Genomic DNA, 14781 nt, shown 5'->3' on the forward strand with positions numbered 1-14781 from the left:
TATGCTGGTGCGGTTGGCCCTGGGTTCCTCCTAATGCAAGACAATGCTAGACCTCATGTGGCTGGAGTGTGTCAGCAGTTCCTGCAAGAGGAAGGCATTGATGCTATGGACTGGCCTGCCCGTTCCCCAGACCTGAATCCAATTGAGCACATCTGGGACATCATGTCTCGCTCCATCCACCAACGTCATGTTGCACCACAGACTGTCCAGGAGTTGGCGGATGCTGGGAGGAGATCCCTCAGGAGACCATCCGCCACCTCATCAGGTGCATGCCCAGGCATTGTAGGGAGGTCATACAGGCACGTGGAGGCCACACACACTACTGAGTCTCATTTTGACTTGTTTTAAGGACATTACATCAAAGTTGGATCAGCCTGTAGTGTGGTTTTCCACTTTAATTTTGAGTGTGACTCCAAATCCAGACCTCCATGGGTTGATAAATTTGATTTCCATTGATCATTTTTGTGTGATTTTTGTTGTCAGCACATTCAACTATGTAAAGAAAAAAGTATTTAATAAGAATATTTCATTCATTCAGATCTAGGATGTGTTATTTTAGTGTTCCCTTTATTTTTTTGAGCAGTGTATATCAAAACACAATGTTGAAGAAAAGACCCCTGCCAACTAATATCAACACATTTTTTGTTTTGGAAATTGCTTTCTGTAAGTTTGTTTATGAATTATTAAGTGATTAAAACTCAATGCTGTTACAAAATCGGTAATGGAATTAATGCAATTGAATTGGCTACAATGGGAAATCATCGTAGTCACAAACCAGTTGAGTCACCTCCTACTGTCCTCCCTTCAACAGGGTAAAAACCCAGACTAATCACAATGTACTGCCCGTCTATCTACACAACCTCAGAACACGACTCCTCATTCTTGACTACAAAAGAGTTGTGAGGCAAATTAACAGATGAGCTACACATGTTAAACCCTCCCCATACATAACCTTGTTTAGACCATGATTTTATTGCGGCATAAAATCTGGATTCCACAAACACATACCATATGTCTTTGTAGTGTGGTGCACCTGCTAGACAGTGAGAGAGACACTGAGAAGACTGCTATCATACAGGTACTTGTGAAGAACAAGGGAGAAGAAGCTTGGCATGCTGACCACACTGCTCGTGTCACGTGCACAAGTGTTGCTAAATAAATGTACACATACATGTTATACAATCGCTGCAAGTCCCTCTTCTCCCGTCTCCACATTGCTTTTTAGGAGCATATACCCACATGGGTAATTGAAAGATGAACTGAGGTTCACACTCAAGTCCAGTTGGTAGTGCACCTTCAAGTTGGTTGCCAACCGCCATATAAAGTCCAAAGAACAAGAAGCCTGGAGGAGAGATTACACGAAACACACTTTTACCCTTTTATCTGTGGATTAATTGTCGGAGTAGAGGACCATGTGCATTTCAGGTAAAATAGCAACCCAATGTTAATCTAGCTAGCTAGCTAAATTCACATGTTTAATGCTTTTCGACCTGTCCCCAAATTAATATAGTTGTTTCAGAGTTCGTTTTGATATTTCAACCTGCGTATCCTGATCGCGTCTGGTGTGGGTGGACAAAATCAACATGCGACAGGACAGCAGTGGAGAAGGTTCCTCGGCCTACACATCACGGACAAACTGAAATGGTCCACCCACACAGACAATGTAGTGAAGGCACAACAGCCCCTCTTCAACCTTAGGAGGCTGAAGAAATTTGTCTTAAAAATCCTCAAACTTTTACAGATGCACAATTGAGAGCATCCTGTCGAGCTGTATCGCCCACCGCCTGGTACGGCAACTGCACCGCTCACAACCGCAAGGCTCTCCAGAGGGTGGTGCTGTCTGCACAACGCATCACCGGGGGCACACTACCTGCCCTCCAGGTCACCTACTGCACCTGATGTCACAGGAAGGCCAAAATGATCAAGGAAAACAACCACCCGAGCCACTGCCTGTTCACTAGAAGGCGAGGTCAGTACAGGTGCATCAAAGCTGTGACAGAGAGACTGAAAAACAGCTTCTATAACAAGGCCATCAGACATCACTAACACAGAGAGGTTGTTGCCTAAATACAGATTTGAAATCATTGGCCACTTTAACAAATGGATCAATGGTCACTTTAATAATGTTTACATATATCTTGCATTACTCATCTCATGTATATACTGTATTTTCATACCATCAATTGCATCTTGCCTATGCCGCTCTGTCATTGCTCATCCATATATTTACATGTATATACATTCTTATTCCATTCCTTTACTTAGATTTGTGTGTATTATGTAATTGTTGTGGAATTGTTAGATTACATGTTAGATATTGCTGCACTGTCTGAACGAGAAGCACAACCATTTCACTACACTCGCAATATCATCTGCTAACCATGTGTATGTGACCAATACAATTTGATGTTAGATGTAAAGCCACAAGTCATAGCCTAATTCTACCATAAGGCCATGTGTGCCTCTTTCCTTTCTTCCCTGAATCACAGGTGCATAGGTCAAAACTGAAAGAGGATAAGTGAGACCTACAGAGGAACACAAGAACACAATGAACACAGTATCAATCCCTAAAAATGTACAGGAGAACTAGACCTATGCTCTAGAAAAGCCACAATCACAGAAACGCTGCCTCTAGAAAATAGGCATACTCAACACTTGGCATACAACAAGTAGCCTACATACTTCTTATGAGATCTCAAGGATGTAGTGTAGAAGAAGTTCTAAGTGGTTGTGTGTATTGGCGTGTTAAAAATAAATATGCAGCACTGGTAATCCAAAGGCATTCCTAACAAGACAGCAGAATGTGGAGGCCCAGGGAGAGACCAACGAAAGCCATCAGTGAGGATTCTTGACACCTCAGCCCCCAGTGGATACATAACAGCGGGGATTACAAAGATCAATCTCTCCACAACAGCTGATCTTTTTATGAGAACAGAGCAGAGGCAGCAGCCAGGCCTGTCCACTCCACATTCTGCAAACCAGTCTCACTCTGTCTCTGCCACAACCCAAGAGGCAGGGCCAAGGAGAAGCCAGTCTCACTACAAGAAACAATGCCAGCTCTTTCCTAAACATCCATGACTGGCCTTTGGGCACGATCATTCACTCAGAAGAGTGATGTTCATCATCATGTTCAAGTGGCTCCACCAGCAGGATTATCCAGCTAATATATACATGGAAACAAACAGCCTATGGGCCACATTTTCATTTGGTGTTGTAGCTAATAAGGCTGTAGCTTAACTCAGCACTAACATCTAGGTCTAACCGGTGAGGGTTAACTCTCTATCAACTCTATATACACTAGAACAGGGATCATTAAATACAGTGCCTTGCAAAAGTATTCGGCCCCCTTGAACTTTGCGACCTTTTGCCACATTTCAGGCTTCAAACATAAAGATATAAAACTTTATTTTTTTGTGAAGAATCAACAACAAGTGGGACACAATCATGAAGTGGAACGACATTTATTGGAAATTTCAAACTTTTTTAACACATCAAAAACTGAAAAAATGGGCGTGCAAAATTATTCAGCCCCTTTAAGTTAATACTTTGTAGCGCCACCTTTTGCTGCGATTACAGCTGTAAGTCGCTTGGGGTATGTCTCTATCAGTTTTGCACATCGAGAGACTGAATTTTTTTCCCATTCCTCCTTGCAAAACAGCTCGAGCTCAGTGAGGTTGGATGGAGAGCATTTGTGAACAGCAGTTTTCAGTTCTTTCCACAGATTCTCGATTGGATTCAGGTCTGGACTTTAACTTGGCCATTCTAACACCTGGATATGTTTATTTTTGAACCATTCCATTGTAGATTTTGCTTTATGTTTTGGATCATTGTCTTGTTGGAAGACAAATCTCCGTCCCAGTCTCAGGTCTTTTGCAGACTCCATCAGTTTTTCTTCCAGAATGGTCCTGTATTTGGCTCCATCCATCTTCCCATCAATTTTAACCATCTTCCCTGTCCCTGCTGAAGAAAAGCAGGCCCAAACCATGATGCTGCTACCACCATGTTTGACAGTGGGGATGGTGTGTTCAGCTGTGTTGCTTTTACGCCAAACATAACGTTTTGCATTGTTGCCAAAAAGTTCAATTTTGGTTTCATCTGACCAGAGCACCTTCTTCCACATGTTTGGTGCGTCTCCCAGGTGGCTTGTGGCAAACTTTAAACAACACTTTTTATGGATATCTTTAAGAAATGGCTTTCTTCTTGCCACTCTTCCATAAAGGCCAGATTTGTGCAATATACGACTGATTGTTGTCCTATGGACAGAGTCTCCCACCTCAGCTGTAGATCTCTGCAGTTCATCCAGAGTGATCATGGGCCTCTTGGCTGCATCTCTGATCAGTCTTCTCCTTGTATGAGCTGAAAGTTTAGAGGGACGGCCAGGTCTTGGTAGATTTGCAGTGGTCTGATACTCCTTCCATTTCAATATTATCGCTTGCACAGTGCTCCTTGGGATGTTTAAAGCTTGGGAAATATTTTTGTATCCAAATCCGGCTTTATACTTCTTCACAACAGTATCTCGGACCTGCCTGGTGTGTTCCTTGTTCTTCATGATGCTCTCTGCGCTTTTAACGGACCTCTGAGACTATCACAGTGCAGGTGCATTTATACGGAGACTTGATTACACACAGGTGGATTGTATTTATCATCATTAGTCATTTAGGTCAACATTGGATCATTCAGAGATCCTCACTGAACTTCTGGAGAGAGTTTGCTGCACTGAAAGTAAAGGGGCTGAATAATTTTGCACGCCCAATTTTTCAGTTTTTGATTTGTTAAAAAAGTTTGAAATATCCAATAAATGTCGTTCCACTTCATGATTGTGTCCCACTTGTTGTTGATTCTTCACCAAAAAATACAGTTTTATATCTTTATGTTTGAAGCCTGAAATGTGGCAAAAGGTCGCAAAGTTCAAGGGGGCCGAATACTTTCGCAAGGCACTGTAGATTCATCGGGGGCCGAATACTTTCGCAAGGCACTGTAGATTCATCGGGGGCCAGGACATAACTACAAATAATTTGTAGACGGACTATTGACTGCAAGAAGCCGAAACAGATACAGTTGAAGTCTTAAGTTTACATACACCTTAGCCAAATACATTTAAACTCAGTTTTTCACAATTCCTGACATTTAATCTGAGTAAAAAATCCATGTTTTAGGTCAGTTAGTCAGAATAATAATTTATTTCATCTTTTAATTCTTTGATCACATTCCCAGTGGGTAAGAAGTTTACATACACTCAATTAGTATTTGGTAGCATTGCCATTAAATTGTTTAACTTGGGTGAAACGTGTCAGGTAGCCTTCCACAAGCTTCCCACAATAAGTTGGGTGAATTCTGGCCCATTCCTCCTGACAGAGCTGGTGTAACTGAGTCAGGTTTGTAAGCCTCCTTGATCGCACACGCTTTTTCAGTTCTGCCCACCAATTTTCTATGGGATTGAGGTCAGGGCTTTGTGATGGCCACTCCAATACCTTGACTTTGTTGTCCTTAAACCATTTTGCCAGAACTTTGGAAGTATGCTTGGGGTCATTGTCCATTTGGAAGACCCCATTTGCGATGACAATGACAATTTCCCTCCCTCATGATGCCATCTATTTTGTGAAGTGCACCAGTCCCTCTTGCAGCAAAGCACCCCCACAACATGATGCTGCCACCCCCATGCTTCACGTTTGGGATGGTGTTCTTCGGGCTTGCAAGCCTCCCCATTTTTCCTACAAACATGACGATGGTCGACCGATTATTCGGAATGGCTGATTTCAAGTTTTCATAACAATCGGAGATCGGTATTTTTGGACAACGATTTGGCATATTTTTTTATTTTTTTTACACCTTTATTTAATCTTTATTTAACTAGGCAAGTTAGTTAAGAACACATCCTTATTTTCAATGACGGCCTAGGAACGGTGGGTTAACTGCCTTGTTCAGGGGCAGAACGAAAGATTTTTACCTTGTCAGCTCGGGGATTCAATCTTGCAACCTTACAGTTAACTAGTCCAACGCTCTAACCACCTGATTACATTGCACTCCACAAGGAGCCTGCCTGTTACGCGAATGCAGTAAGCCATAGTAAGTTGCTAGCTAGCATTAAACTTATCTTATAAAAAACAATCAATCATAATCACTAGTTAACTACACATGGTTGATGATATTACTAGTTTATCTAGCGTGTCCTGCGTTGCATATAATCGATGCGGTGCGTATCGTTGCTCCAATGTGTACCTACCATAAACATCAATGCCTTTCTTAAAATCAATACACAGAAGTATATATTTTTAAATCTGCATATTTAGCTCAAATAAATCCAGGTTAGCAGGCAATATTAACCAGGTGAAATTGTGTCACTTCTCTTGCGTTCATTGCACGCAGAGTCAGTGTATATGCAACAGTTTGGGCCATCTAATTTGCCAGAATTTTACGTAATTATGACATAACATTGAAGGTTGTGCAATGTAACAGGAATATTTAGACTGATGGATGCCACCAGTTATATAAAATACGAAACGGTTCTGTATTTCACTGAAAAAATAAACGTCTTGTTTTCGAGATGATAGTTTCCGGATTCGACCATATTAATGACCTAAGGCTCGCATTTGTGTGTTATTATATTATAATTAAGTCTATGATTTGATAGAGCAGTGACTGAGCAATGGTAGGCACCAGCAGGCTCATAAGCATTCATTCAAACAGCACTTTCGTGCGTTTTGCCAGCAGCTCTGCTGTTTATGACTTCAAGAATATCAACTCCCGAGATTAGGCTGGTGTAACGATGTGATGTGAAACGGCTAGCTAGTTAGTGGGATGCACGCTAATAGCGTTTCAAATGTCACTTGCTCTGAGACTTGGAGTGGTTGTTCCCCATGCTCTGCTTGGGTAACGCTAATTCGAGGGTGGCTGTTGTCGTTGTGTTCCTGGTTCGAGCCCAGGTAGGAGCGAGGAGAGGTATGGAAGCTATACTGTTACACTGGCAATACTAAACTGCCTATAAGAATATTCGATAGTCAAAGGTATATGAAATACAAATGGTATAGAGAGAAATAGTCGTATAATTCCTATAATAACTACAACCTAAAACTTCTTACCTGGGAACATTGAAGAATCATGTTAAAAGGAACCACCAACTTCCATATGTTCTCATGTTCTGAGCAAGGAACTTAAATGTTAGCTTTCTTACATGGCACATATTGCACTTTCTTCTCCAACACTTTCTTTTTGCATTATTTAAACCAAATTTAACATGTTTCATTATTTATTTGAGGCTAAATTGATTTTGATGTATTATATTAAGTTAGTGTTCATTCCGTATTATTGTAATTGTCATTATTATAAATAAATAAAATTGTCCGATTAATCGGTATCAGCTTTTTTTGGTCCTCCAATAATCAGTATCGGCATTGAAAAATCATAAATCGGTCGACCTCTAGTCCTTATGGCCAATTAGTTCTGTATGTGTTTCATCAGACCAGAGGACATTTCTCAAAAAGTACGATCTTTGTCCCCATGTGCAGTTGCAAACTGTAGTCTGGCTATTTTATGGCAGTTTTGGAGCAGTGGCTTCTTCCTTGCTGAGCGGCCTTTCAGGTTATGTCGATATTGGACTCGTTTTACTGTGGATATAGATACTTTTGTACCCTTCACAGGGTCCTGAAAGGAAAGGTAGAAAGCCTCCATTGCTCTAGAACTGTGCCCAGCTTGAGAAGTGATTCCCTAGGAGTGTGGGAGAACCAGGGGAAATCAAGACAGCCTGCTACTGAGTAGATTTCCACTAAACTTCCTCTAAATCCCCAGATGAAATGCAACCAATAACCTACTTGTATTTCAAAAGTTTAAAAAAAAGGAAAAATATTTAATCCATAGCTATACATTCTTCACCCATGGAATTGAATAACATCCACACCTCAAGACAAGCTAATTTTTCCATACACTGCCATGCTTTATTTTAAAAGTAGCCAAAACTCAGATCTATTGTATAAATAGCGTAGGTATGAAAGGATTGATTCATGATAACATGCAGTTGCAAGAAAGCAACACAATTACATAACATGGTCAAACTTAATTTTTAAATGTTAAACACTGAAGTGATCTAAGGGCTGAATCTTACCTGGGATGTGTAATGTGAGATGTGAGTATTAATAACACTTTTATAAATCATACATAAAATATATTGGCTTATTTTTTAATAAACAGTGATTGATACAAGTCACAGGGCAATATAGGGCTTCTCTCTACACACAGCACTGGGTGTTTGGCTTGACTGGTGTTTGATGACACTTGTTTTGTGTTTTAGCCTGTGAGTGTGTATTACATCCACTCACCCCCTCCCTAAACTCTGTCAAAGTCACACACTGAGATTCTCTCAGGTTGATACACACTGCTTATACCGTAGCAGTGGCCCATGGGTGTAACTAAATTAACAGTTCATTCAGAGTTGGCGAAAGAGAGTATTTCATGATAACACACTAGATATGAAAATTCACCCAAATCAATGCCAGGAAAATGGATCAACAAATTCATTGTGGGCTTTAAAGACATGTCCTAATCTGCCATTTTCAACTTGAAAGACGAACGGGCCATTAAACCGAAAAAGATTATATTTCAACTTCTCCAACTTTTGGAAATTGTTGTCTACTGCACTTGATGTGCAGGCCTAATCATGCAAGTACACTGCATACAGAAAGACTTGATTGATTTATTCCTAGACATAGCCAGCCTAGGTATTTGATCAAAGATTAACTAAGTGTATCCATACAGTCCATTCATCTATAGTGCAAACTCATCCATAGTCAACCTATTGGAAACAGCTGTCTAATAGTGCATACAAATATTTGTATGGGACCTATAACAGTGTAGTAGACAAGATGCACCAAAATAACCAGGAACTCTATAGACCTAGTCCCACTTGTAGACTTGTATTAGATATGGAATGTAATTGGTGAAAGGTTTGTTATGCATTTTGCTAGTGGTTTACATCTTACAAAATAACTAAAATGTATATTTGTATTCAGAAATATGTGCACATCAAGACTAACTGTCTCACCTATCTCATTGGGACATTCTGTAGGCCTATATTTTGCTACTCCAAAACAAAGTGTGTAAAGAAATCAGAGAAATAACGTCGTTCCTTTCCACAAACCTTGCACACTTTCAAGCAGAAACGGTGTCCTTATGACACCCGACACCGGCGATCAATCGCAGTGCATTGAGGCCTCTGAGTATAGGCTCTAAAAATGAACTTTTGCTGTACCCTGCAAGAATTAAGTAAAGTTGGGGTAAATAGTCAAAATTCCTATTTTGAAAAATGTCACTCTTCTGATCAATTGAAAACGCGAGAAAGTTTAGACTTGAGTGAACTCCTGCGATAGCCTTGCCACGGAGTGAGTATTCAACTTGTAAAGAAAAGGCTCAAACGTATATCTAAAGAAAATATACGAAAATACATGCCCATTTAACTTTAAAACACAAATGGATAACTTAATTATGGCTATTATAACTACCGACCTCTAGCGAGACACATTCACGTAACTAAAGCCACATTGCTTCCCAGTGTTTTCTAAAAAACATATTAAAACTTTGTAAACTCGGAGCTAAATCCGAACAATAAAAGTCGCTACTTACCATTAACTACAGAGAGCAAGCTACTATAAAACAGTAATTCCACGAGAAAAACGTCCATTGCAATTGCTCGTAGCTTTAATTCCATAACTCCGACTCCATTCTTCTGGTTATTTGTGCAAAATAAAGTTATAATCCGAGCGACTGTCTTGGTCGATACTTTTGTTGGAACGCTACTCCCGCCTGCCTGCCTGCCCTCATCGTGGAGGCACAAACGAGAATGACAGCGGAAAAAGGACGACGTCACTAGACATACGGTTATTTTATGCCCGTGGTGTTTCACTTGAGAGTTTTTAAATTATAGTTGCACCTTTAAAAAAAAAGCACATATCTAATGTCACAAATTCATTTACAATCATTGAATTCCAAAGCATTCAATGACAAGATCATTGCTACATCTAAATATTTTCCAAGAAAAAAAATAGATAACTTAATTAAGGCTATAAGGGGCCCGAGTGGCGTAGCGGTCTAAGGCACTGCATTTCAGTGTTAGAAGCGTCACTACAGACCCTGGCTCGATTCCAGGCTGTATCACAACCGGCCGCGATTGGGAGTCCCATAGGGCAGCGCACAATTGGCCAGGCGTCGTCCGGGTTAGGGTTGGACCAGGGTAGGCCATTATTGTAAATAAGAATTTGTCCTTAACTGACTTGCCTAGTTAAATAAAAAAATCTCACAGGTACAATATATATATATATATATATACCACCCCTTTCAAATGAGTGGATTTGACTATTTCAGCCACACCAGTTGCTGACAGGTATATGAAACCGAGCACACAGCCATGCAATCGCCATAGACAAACATTGGCAGTAGAATGGCCTTACTGAAGAGCTCAGTGACTTAACATAGCACCTTCATAGAATGCCACCTTTAGAACAAGTCAGTTCTTAAAAATGTATGCCCTGCAATAGCTGCCCCGGCCAAGTGTAAATGCTGTTATTGTGAAGTGGAAACCTCTAGGAGCAACAACGGCTCAGCCACAAAGTGGTAGGCCACACAAACCACTGAGTGCTGAAGCGCATTGCACTTAAAAATCATCTAGTTGCAACAGTTCCAAACTGCCTGTGGAAGCAACTTCAGCCGAAACATGTTCTCTGAAGTGATGAATCATACTTCACCATCTGGTAGTCCGACAGACAAATCTGGGTTTGGTGGATGCCAGGAGAACGCTACTGGCCCAAATGCAGTGTCAACTGTCAAGTTTGGTGGAGGAATAATGGTCTGGGGTTGGTCTGTTTTTCGTGGTTCGGGCTAGGCCCCTTAGTTCCAGTGAAGGGAAATAAACACGACAGCATACAATGACATTCTATAGGATTCTGTGCTTCAGCATGACAATTCCCCTGTACTCAAAGTGAGGTCCATAAAGACATGGTTTGTCGAGATCAATGTGGAAGAACTTGACTGCACAGAGCCCTGACCTCAACAAACACCTTTGGGATGAATTAGAATGCCGACTGCGTGCCAGGCCTAATCGCCCAACATCAGTGCCCGACCTCACCAATGCTCTTGTGGCTGAATGGAAGCAAGTCCCCACAGCAATGTTCCAACATCTAGTGGAAAGCCTTCCCAGAAGAGTGGAGGCTGTTAGAGCAGCAAAGGGGGGACCAACGCCGTAATAATGCCCATGATTTTGGAATGAGATGTTAGATGAGCAAGTGTCCACATACATTTGGCCATGTAGTGTTCTGTCACAAACTAGATTTATATAATGTCAAATATTGATTTATATAAAGTAGTAAATATTGAAATGGATTTCTTAGCTTAAAAACACAAAACAACTTAAAGTGAGAATCATTTTGACTTCATAAATATATTGTGTAGGCTACAGTGGATGTGAAAACAAAGTGACAAATTGAGTCCTTTTTGGTCCAGTGCAGGATGATTCATCGGAAGACTAACATCCGCTTCTCAATAAGGGTATGCTATAGGGGTATACACTTCCTTTACAACAAATGGCCATGTAGGCTTTACTCCATCCTCCCAGAGGATATTTGGCATGCTTAACCCTTTATTTTTTTTAGCATTACCTATTCTGCACATCTATCACTCCAGTGCTTAATTGCTATATTGTAATTATTTCACCACTGTGGCCTATTTATTGCCTTACGTCCCTTATCTTACCTCTTTTGCACACACTGTATATATACTTTTTCTATTGTGTTGACTGTACAGTGAGGGGGGAAAGTATTTCATCCCCAGCTGATTTTGTATGTTTGCCCACTGACTAAGAAATGATCCGTCTATAATTTTAATGGTAGGTTTCTTTGAACAGTGAGAGACAGAAAAACAACACAAAAATCCAGAAAAACGCATGTCAAAAATGTTACAAATTGATTAGCATTTTAATGAGGGAAATAAGTATTTAACCCCCTCTCAATCAGAAAGATTTCTGGCTCCCGGGTGTCTTTTATACAGGTAACAAGCTGAGATTAGGAGCACACAAAGGGAGTGCTCCGAATCTCAGTTTATACAGGTAACAAAAGACACCTGTCCACAGAAGCAATCAATCAGATTCCAAACTTTCCACCATGCCCAAGACCAAAGAGCTCTCCAAGGATGTCAGGGACAAGATTGTAGACGTACACAAGGCTGGAATGGGCAACAAGACCATCACTAAGCAGCTTGGTGAGAAGGTGACAACAGCGATTATTCACAAATGGAAGAAACACAAAAGAACTGTCAATCTCTCTCAGCCTGGGGCTCCATGCAAGATCACACCTCGTGGAGTTGCAATGATTATGAGAATGGTGAGGAATCAGCCCAGAAATACACAGGAGGATCTTGTCAATGATCTCAAGGCAGCTGGGACCATAGTCACCAAGAAAACAATTGGTAACACACTACGCCATGAAGGACTGAAATCCTGCAGCGCCCACAAGGTCCCCCTGCTCAAGAAAGCACATATACATGCCCATCTGAAGTTTGCCAATGAACATCTGAATGATTCAGAGGACAACTGGGTGAAAGTGTTGTGGTCAGATGAGACCAAAATGGAGCTCTTTGGCATCAATTCAACTCGCCGTGTTTGGAGGAGGAGGAATGCTGCCTATGACCCCAAGAACACAATCCCCACCGTCAAACATGGAGGTGGAAAAATGCTTTGGGGGTGTTTTTCTGCTAAGGAGACAGGACAACTTCATCGCATCAAAGGGACGATGAACGGGACCATGTACCGTCAAATCTTGGGTGAGAAACTCCTTCCCTCAGCCAGGGCATTGAACATGGGTCGTGGATGGGTATTCCAACATGAACACACGGCCAAAACACACGGCCAAGGCAACAAAGGAGTGGCTCAAGAAGAAGCACATTAAGGTCCTGGAGTGGCCTAGCCAGTCTCCAGACCTTAATCCCATAGAACATCTGTGGAGGGAGCTGAAGGTTCGAGTTGCCAAACGTCAGCCTCGAAACCTTAATGACTTGGAGAAGATATGCAAAGAGGAGTGGGACAAAATCCCTCCTGGGATGTGTGCAAACCTGGTGGCCAACTTCAAGAAACATCTGACCTCTGTGATTGCCAACAAGGGTTTTGCCACCAAGTACTAAGTCATGTTTTGCAGAGGGGTCAAATACTTATTTCCCTCATTAAAATGCTAATCAATTTTTGACATGCGTTTCTCTGGATTTTTTTGTTGTTACTCTGTCTCACTGTTCAAATAAACCTACCATTAAAATTATAGATGGATTATTTTTTTGTCAGTGGGCAAACGTACAAAATCAGCAGGGGATCAAATACATTCCCCCCTCACTTTGTTTGTTTATTCCATGTGTAACTCTGTGTTGCACAGCTTTATCTTGGCCAGGTCGCAGTTGTAAATGAGAGCTTGTTCTCAACTAGCCTACCTGGTTAAATAAAGGTGAAATAACATTTATAAATATATTACCTAACAGTATCAGTCTCCAAATTTGTGTTGCACTTTGATTTGCCTAGCTGACACTACACTTAGCCCATAATGTCTTCACTGACATTTTCAATCTCTCCCCGAGTCTATAATACCTACATGTGTCAAACAGACCACCATCGTCTCTGTGCCCAAGAAATCGAAGGTAACCTGCCTAAATGATTACTGCCCCGTAGCAGTCAGTAGCCATGAGGTGCTTTGAAAGGATGGTCATGGCTCACAACACCATCATGCCGGAAACCCTAGACCCACTCCAATTCGCATACTGCCCAAACAGATCACGCAATCTCAATCGCACTCCACACTGCCCTTTCCCACCTGGACTAAACACTTCCATCTGCTACTGGATCCTGGACTTCCTGATGGGCCGCCCCCAAGTGGTAAGGGTAGGCAACAACACATCTGCCACACTGATCTTCAACACTGGGGCCCCTCAGGGGTGCATGTCCCCTCCTGTACTCCATGTTCACCCCACGACTACGTGGCCAAGCACAATTCCAACACCATCATTAAGTTTGCTGACGACACAACAGTGGTAGGCCAGAACACTGACAACAATGAGACCAACAACAACCTCTCCCTCAATGTGAGCAAGACAAAGGAGCTGATCGTGGACTATAGGAAAAGGAGGGCCGAACAGGACCCCATTAACATCAACGGGGCTGAAGTGGAGCGGGTCGAGAGTTCAATGCTTTGGTGTCCACATCACCAACAAATTATCATGGTCCAAACACACCAAGACAGTCGTGAAGAGGGCACGACCACACCTTTCCCCGTCAGGAGACTGAAAAGATTTGGCATGGGTCCTGGTTGCATCACCGCCTGGTATGGTAACTGCTCGGCATCTGACCGTAAGGCGCTAGAGGGTCATGCGAACGGCCCAGTACATGCCTGGGGCCAAGCTTCCTGACATCCAGGACCTATATACTAGGCGGTGTCAAAAATGGTCAAAGACTCCAGTCACCCAAGTCATGCACTTCTCTCTCTGCTACTGCACAACAAGCGGTACCGGAGCACCAAGTTTAGGACCAAAAGGCTCCTTAACAGCTACTAACCCCAATCCATAAGATTGCTGAACAATTAATCAAATGGCCATCCGGACTATTTACTGATTTGATAATGTGTCTGAAGCCGCAGGATGTAAATTATTTTTTTAAATAAAAAAACATTTTAAAACAATGGCACACTTGGTCTCTACTCATGTTCTCTATAATATACAATAACAGAAAAGTTACTTTTATGATATACAATTTTCCCCTCATTCTTTCAT

General features: G+C 41.7%; 1 protein-coding gene across 2 annotated transcripts in view; it reads right to left on the bottom strand.

Moving 5' to 3' along the window:
• Positions 1-10009, bottom strand: part of LOC110509621 (low-density lipoprotein receptor-related protein 5) — an 85952-nt gene extending 75943 nt beyond the window's left edge. For both annotated transcript variants that reach the window (XM_036970849.2, XM_036970786.2), the window contains exon 1: positions 9613-10009. In XM_036970849.2, the coding sequence (XP_036826744.2) occupies positions 9613-9697 (85 nt within the window). In that variant the 5' untranslated portion in view covers positions 9698-10009. The remainder of the gene's footprint in view (positions 1-9612) is intronic.
• Between the last annotated feature and the right edge of the window lie 4772 nt (positions 10010-14781).

The sequence above is a fragment of the Oncorhynchus mykiss genome, chromosome 1 (assembly GCF_057628025.1).
Source record: "Oncorhynchus mykiss isolate SJ-2025 chromosome 1, ASM5762802v1, whole genome shotgun sequence".
Lineage (NCBI taxonomy): Eukaryota > Metazoa > Chordata > Actinopteri > Salmoniformes > Salmonidae > Oncorhynchus > Oncorhynchus mykiss.